A 7385-nucleotide genomic window follows, 5' to 3' on the forward strand; every position below is an offset into this window, starting at 1 on the left:
TTAATTTGAACTACATATCTGTACTATATGCCAAAATTCCCTGAAAATACTTACAAACAAAGATACATAGCGGGTTCCAGTAAATGGTCTTCTACCAAGCCTCTTTCTTTACTCCTCGCCAGAATATTTATTCCTTTGAGAGAACTGTATAAGATTATATTTGAGAAGTGGTGTAAATCAGATGTATAATCTTATAAAGTCCAATAATTTTTTTTAATATATGAAATCACAAAAGGATGACTGCACTTAAGGATAAGCGAAATATGCATCAAAATAAAATTTCAAAACATATATTTTTCTTTTAAGTGCAGGAATGATCAACGTCTAATCCTCAACATTACGTAATTGTAATAAATAAAAGTATGTATTTACGAAGTATTAATCTGTTTTCTAAGGCAAGGATCATCAGTGATGACTCATCACAATTTCTCCAATCTCCGTACGATAATGAGGACGCCCACTTTAAAATACAAAAAAAAAAATAAATAAGAAAAATATGTATCTCAGTGTAGTCTACTTGCATGCTACATTATATTATAATTATATTATAATCAGAAAACTGTATAAGGAGTAGTATTTTAAAAGTATTTCACAGAAGTTTCTATTTTTAGCAACGATGACAACACCTTTCATCGAAAAAAAGAGGTACAGAATTATGTATCTTAGTGTAGTCTACTTGTGTGCCGCATTATATTGAAATCAGACTAAAAGTGTAGGGGGAATAGCATTTTGAAAGTATTAAACAGAAATTTCCATTTTAGTAACCACGAAAACACGTTCATCAAAAAGTACTAAAAAGAAAAAAAAGATGTCATACTAATGTTTCAGATAGCAATGAGCCTTTTTTCCCCACCAAGTCTCTTTCCTTACTCTTCATTAAGATATTGACAATAATGAAGGAAAAACTTCAAGAAAACTATGCAAAAATATATTCAAGAAGTGGTGTAAATCAGATGTGGATACTAAAACATTCCAAGGAACTTTTTGAGGATTTGAAACACAAAATTTTACCAAAATCAACAACATGAAAACTTACGACTTTTAAATTTATACACAACCATTCCTCACGATAAACTAAAGTCCACGCTTTCTGACATCATTGACAGCTGGTTTTTCAAAACACAAAATTTACCTCGTAAATTTACTAACCTATCATTGGTCATTTGCAAAAAAAACTTTGTTAAATAAAAATGTGATTGTACACACAAGTATTCTGAAGTTAATATTTAAAAAATGTTCGAGTTTCTGATTTACAATATCTATGTGGTTTATGGAGACCAGGTCTTCCCACAATCTATTGGAATTCCCATGGGTTCCAATTCGACCAAATTATTAGGAGACCAATTTTTGTATTCATATGAAGCAGAATTGTTAAAAAATCTTATACGTGAAAAGAAGAACAGACTTGCTGTGGCCTTCAACTCGACATTTAGATATATCGACAACGTATTATCAATTAACAATATTTTTTTTCTTGCATTCATATGTCGACACGATATATCCCGGTGAACTTGAAATAGAAGATACCACAGAGTCTAACATATCTGTTTGATACTTGGATATTTTACAAGAAAAAGACGTTAATGATTTTCTTACAACAAAAGTTTACGATAAACGTGATGACTTTAACTTTACAATCGTAAACTTCTCTTATTAATGCAAAAATATACTTTTGTCGCCTGCAAACGGAGTTTGTATTTCTCAGTCGATTCGATACGGAACGGCATGTTCTACGTCTGAACAATTTCTAAAACGAGGTAAATTATTGACAAACAAGTTACATGTGTAATGAAGCAAGAATATTAGCAGTCTCGGTTAAGGAGGCTAGAGGGTCAACAAATTAACCACCATATTTAACTTAATTTTTAGATATGATATCTTAAGCTGTCAACTATCATTTGGCAAAGAATAATTTCACGCATTTTAGTTATAAAATTTGATCATTTTTGTATATCTTTCTATGGAACTCTTCTTTTAAAGGAGGTCAAAAAAGTCTGAAAATGGCCACAACCCCCAGTCCCTTTAAAGTCACAATTTCATAAGTTCTAGGGTCGATTCAATGACCTTGTCGACAAACACAATTTATCGTTAAGTCAAATATTGACTTACCTTTTTCATAATGATAGTTAGGCCATTATAAACACACTGAATTGTCCACCGATTTTCCTTCCTCAAACATGACAAGGAGCACATGGCTTGTGTGACCGGTTGGCAGGGGGATGCTCTTTCCTACGTGGCACCCGATCCCATCTCTGATGTTTTGGAGGTCCGACTTTGTTCCGCTCCTTTTTTCAGCTTTTGAGCTCGAATACTGTTCATTACCTCCACATATTTATTTGTATGTGGCGTTTACGTCTCCCAGTCGCGGAGGAACATGTTGTCTATATGACCCTTTTAAAAAAAAGCAAACTATTCACAAAATGTATGTGGCGTTTACGTCTCCCAGTCGCGGAGGAACATGTTGTCTATATGACCCTTTAAAAAAAAAGCAAGCTATTCACAAAATTAAAGAAACAAAGATATCAACCAGCTGTCAACAGACTCGTTTGAAGTACTGTGATTATTTGGCAGGTTCTATGGTCGATAAAATGACCTTATCAAGAAATACAATTCATCATTACGTCAAAATGTTGCCTGAACTTTTTTTTTTAACAAATTGTTAAGCCATAATTTACATTCTGAATTTTCTATGTATTTTTCTCTTCTTTTCGATCAGGACAAGGAGCCCACGTCAATTGTGACCGGTAGACAAGGGATGGCTTTGAATGTTTTTGTTTGCTCTGATGCTGTTTTGTATTGTAGAAATGGACTTGGGGTTTGAAATCTGTTCGTTATCTCCATATTCTATGGTTAGCATTTGTAAGTTTGACACGGGTTCAATCAAGTAAACAAAGAAGAAACATTAACTCTACTAATGATGTAAAAAATTATTCTTGGCATGTCTGCATTTTGCTAAATTTCCCTGTAACTATGGAGCTTTGTCGAGATTTTTTTCCACAGAAATAAGCCGATACAGCTTAACCACAAGGTAGTTCAACTATTCTTTAGAGATAAGGGTGAGCATAGACCTAAATTGACGCGTGATGTACGAGTATTTAACTAGAATTTTCAAGATTTTTCAAATTGTGTCTCGTCATTTTTCGCTTTAGTTTCTTACTCCAGGATGTGTGATTCTTTGTTTCTATTCATGGATATTTACTTGAAGTTTGCTAATTTATAACTCAATACCTGTACATAGGGCATATAACACGGACCTCTAAGAGTCCACAGGTGAGATCAGGTGCCTAAGAGGAATACGCAGGGAAACTTGGATCTTCGATTCTAAGAACTTCTTATCACATGCGTCTGCAGATAGAAATTCGACGGTGGAAAGATTTTAAAAATTGGTTCTACTGTATGATACCAAAATACCGTTGTGACCATGATCATGAAAATCATGGTCGCGTATCTCATAAATTAATGTTACATACTTAAAATGAGCGTCAATGGAGAAATCAATTCTGTTTTAAATTATATTGTGTTTATGTCAAAGGTGGGTATCCAACATAACAAGAGTTTATAAACTACAGCATTGAAAACCAGATTATTGTCTAGTCTTTTTACAAAGATTTCTCTTTTCGTATCAGGAAAAAAACATTCCCATCAACTTATTATTCTAGTCCTCTGTATAAATGTTCTCTATACGGGAATATTAGATACTTTAATTTTCGAGAATAAGTATACCGGTATTTGACGAAATTAGAATAATAGCTGTCTGTGCATTTATTAACTTGACACTAAGATCTTCAATTTTGTATTGCGATTAATGCCTTTCAACACGTACATACTTTCATTACACGTAAACTTATCAATATGTAGACAGTAATTTCTTTTCATGAACTTTCTGCTTTAAAAGCCCATTAACACTATTGAACCGCCAATGAAATGCATGCCTCTCGTTTATATAAGGAAGCCTTGATAGAACATAGTTTAAAGAATCTTCTGGCTATCCATTTATAAACAACTCTAAAGACAACTCAAAGAGGAAAAATGAACTGCAGTCAGCTTTATGAGCAATTACTATACGGGATGTACACTGAAGAAGACGTTAATGAAACTAACGCCAATTTTTTAATTGACATCAGCAGACCATGTGGACACCAGAATATCACTGGGCAATATACACAGCTGTTCACCACTTCACATGTGTTCACCACTTTCCGCATTAGTAAACTCATCCTGCTGTACGTCTCGCCTTTCATTCTGTTCTTTGGAGTCTTTGGAAACATTTTGTCCTTTATTGTCTTGCAACAACAGCGAAAAAAGGTTGCCACTTACTTTTATCTGAGCATTTTGTCTATCGTGGACACGGCTGTCTTGCTGACCGGACTGACAAGAATTTGGGGAGAACAATTAACAGGGAAAGATATACAGGATTTCTCGGACTTAACTTGCAAGTTGTCCATCTTCTTTGGTCACCTGTTTAGCTATGCGTCTGTTTGGATAATCATTGCAGTGACAGTTGAAAGATTTGTTGTCGTCAAGTATCCATTTCGTATCCTATCCCAATGCAGAGTCCGCAAGGCAAAAATTATATGTGGAGTTATATTTACAGTCATTTGTATCATTAATGTACACTTTCTAGTGCTTGCTGAAATTCAACTCAAAAACGGCGTTCCGAAATGTGCAATAATACCCTCCTCTTCTGCTATAATGCATGACATTTGGCCCTGGATTGACGCTGTGGTCTACTCTTTTCTACCATTCTCTATTCTAGTGGTGCTAAACAGTGTTATTGTACATTCGATTTGTCAAGCCAAGAAAAGACGTATACGTATGATGTCTTTTAATCGCCGATCAGTGGATTCCCCTTCCGTTTCGAAATTTTCCAAAGAAAATAGGAAGACAACCGTCATGTTGTTGGCTTTATCGTGTGCCTTTCTTCTTACTACATTGCCAATGAATGTAGCAATTATCATTAGCAGTTTCTGGAACAATTCCGTCAACCGAACCTTTGAAGGACTAGGCAAGCTACACTTAGTTAAAGCTGTAGCTGAAATGCTTATGTATATAAATCATTCCATTAACTTTCTGTTTTACTGTGCACTTGGTGAGAAATTCCGCCGAGCAATGTTCAAAGTTATTAGAATCACGTGTAAACGTAGAAAGGAGTTTGTTAATCCTCTGATACGTATGGAAGCAACTGGAATCAGACGATTATCTAATGCAAAAGTTACAAAGAGATTGATATAAATAATAAAACTTGTAAAACTTCATATCTTCTTTCTTTATATATATTTATATATATAATCAATTATACCACATTATACATATAGAAAGTGCCTGTGAAATTTTTTTCTTTATTCTAAAGATTTGAGAAAGAGACCCAGGGGTCACAACTCTTACCTTATTAACAATGACCCTGCTGTTCTTCAAAATTACACTTCAGTATCTTCCTCCATTCCCATGAAAAAATAGAATCCTGGGTGTAAGGATTTTTCTCAAATGCAAAAGGTAAAGACTTAAGCATACTTGAAATCACTGGTCAGAGGATGCTACATATAAATCCTATTTTTTCTAAAATGAAAGGCGTTTTCCTAATTTTTGCAGCAATACACTAAAATATACTTCTTAACAACTTAGATATTATTTTTAACGCCATCGTTCCTCCAGACAATGTAAAGGTGTTCATGGAAAACATTTTCATTTACGCTTTTTTCATCCCTGTACTGTTCCGATCGATGACATAAGTTACGTGCTATCACCAACTTTATTAAAAATAACTTGAAGACACATAATTATTAAGTAATATTTTAACAAGTTTTTTTTCCAAACACATACAATGTACCAGGTAAAGTTCAATGTTTCATTTATTGTTCACAGGTTTGCTGTTCAATTTCTTTATAACAGTAACATCGCAGAACCGAAAGAGATTTATACATGTATATTTAAATCAAGCAAATTCAAGGAATTGTGGTCCCCCGCTTTCGGTGTCTTTGTGGGTGAGATGTCATTTTTTATGACATATTGTGCGTAATATGAACATCCTATCTTTTGTCATTTATTTAGAAGTCATCACTGAACTCCAAGGTCAAGGTCAAAGGGTCAAAGTTTTTGAGTATTCAATGAAAGGTCTTCTCATAAGGATTACGTATGTAAAGTATGAAAGCCCTAGCCCTTACCATTCAAAAGTTATGGCCAAGGTTAAAGTTTTTTTTATAAGTACAAAATATTTCCAAGGTCAAAAGGTCAAGGTTGTTGGTATCCAATCAAAGGTCTTTTCACAAAGAAAACATATGTGAAATATGAAAGTCCTAGTATCTACCAATCAAATTTTATGGCCAGACTAAAAGTTTGGAATTTTTGTGTAAAAGGGATCAAACTCCAAGGTCAAGGTCAATATGTCAAAATCGGTGGTACCCAAAGAAAGGTCTTGCCAAAAAAGAATATATATGTGAGAAATGAAAGTCCTAGCATTGGCAGTTCAAAAGTTGTGACCAAGGTCAAAGTTCTTGAAAAAAAAACTTACTCAAAGGTCAAGGTCAAAGGGTCAAAGTTCATGGTATCTAATGAAAGGTCCTCTTACAAGGATTAAATATGTGAAGTATAAAAGCCCTAGCCCTTACCGTTCAAAAGTTATGGTCAAGGTTAAAGTTTTTTATATGTACGGAAATCTCCATGGTCAAGGTCAAAAGGTCAAAGTTGTTGGTAACCAATGAAAGGTCTTGCCACAAAGAATATGTATATGAAATATGAAAGTCCTAGTTTCTACCATTCAAAAGATATGGCCAAAGTAAAAGTAAGGATTTTTTGTGTAAAAGTGAGTCAAACTCCAAGGTCAAGGTCAAAAGGTCAAATTTGGTGGTACCCAAAGAAAGGTCTTGTCACAAGGAATACACTTGTGAAATATGAGCTCAGCTAAATCAAAAGTTATGGGCAAGGTTAAAGTTTTTGTGACGGACTGACAGACGGACAGACTGACAGACTGACGGACAGACGAATGAGATTTAATGTCCCCTCGCTTTCGCGAAAACGGGGGACAAAAATTCAAACAAACTGAAACATCACTTTTTCATTCGAATAGAAGAAACAATTTTAATTTAAATACACTTGTACAGACATTAACGGGTAAAGGTCTAAGTGGAATTTCAGATTTCATGCTGCACAATTCATAATGTTTAAGCTAATTTGGACAGATATTCCATGTCTTTCAAGAAATAATTAATATTCATGTGACCAATCAGTAACTGAATGCTAGATGAATAGCCCTTCAAAAATTGATAAATTTTTTTCGAAGAAGTAATTTTTAGACTTTCAACAACTACGTTTTCAATCTTAGTCAGAAGGTTATGTGCATATTTCATTTCTTTCCTCAATAAAGCTTCTTTTTTTTTATCATACTGGGG

The 7385-nt window shown here is 34.1% G+C and overlaps 1 protein-coding gene across 1 annotated transcript; it reads left to right on the plus strand.

The window, feature by feature from the left end:
* Positions 1–3862: 3862 nt before the first annotated feature.
* LOC134267105 (growth hormone secretagogue receptor type 1-like) lies at positions 3863–5232 on the plus strand. Its single transcript, XM_062749329.1, has one exon. The coding sequence runs from the start codon at positions 4030–4032 to the stop codon at positions 5230–5232; it is 1203 nt and encodes a 400-aa protein (XP_062605313.1). The 5' UTR covers positions 3863–4029.
* The last annotated feature ends 2153 nt before the right edge of the window (positions 5233–7385 follow it).

The sequence above is a fragment of the Saccostrea cucullata genome, unplaced genomic scaffold, assembly GCF_032062105.1.
Source record: "Saccostrea cucullata isolate Sc308-1 unplaced genomic scaffold, CSIRO_AGI_Scuc_v1 ctg1077, whole genome shotgun sequence".
Classification (NCBI taxonomy): Eukaryota; Metazoa; Mollusca; class Bivalvia; order Ostreida; family Ostreidae; genus Saccostrea; species Saccostrea cuccullata.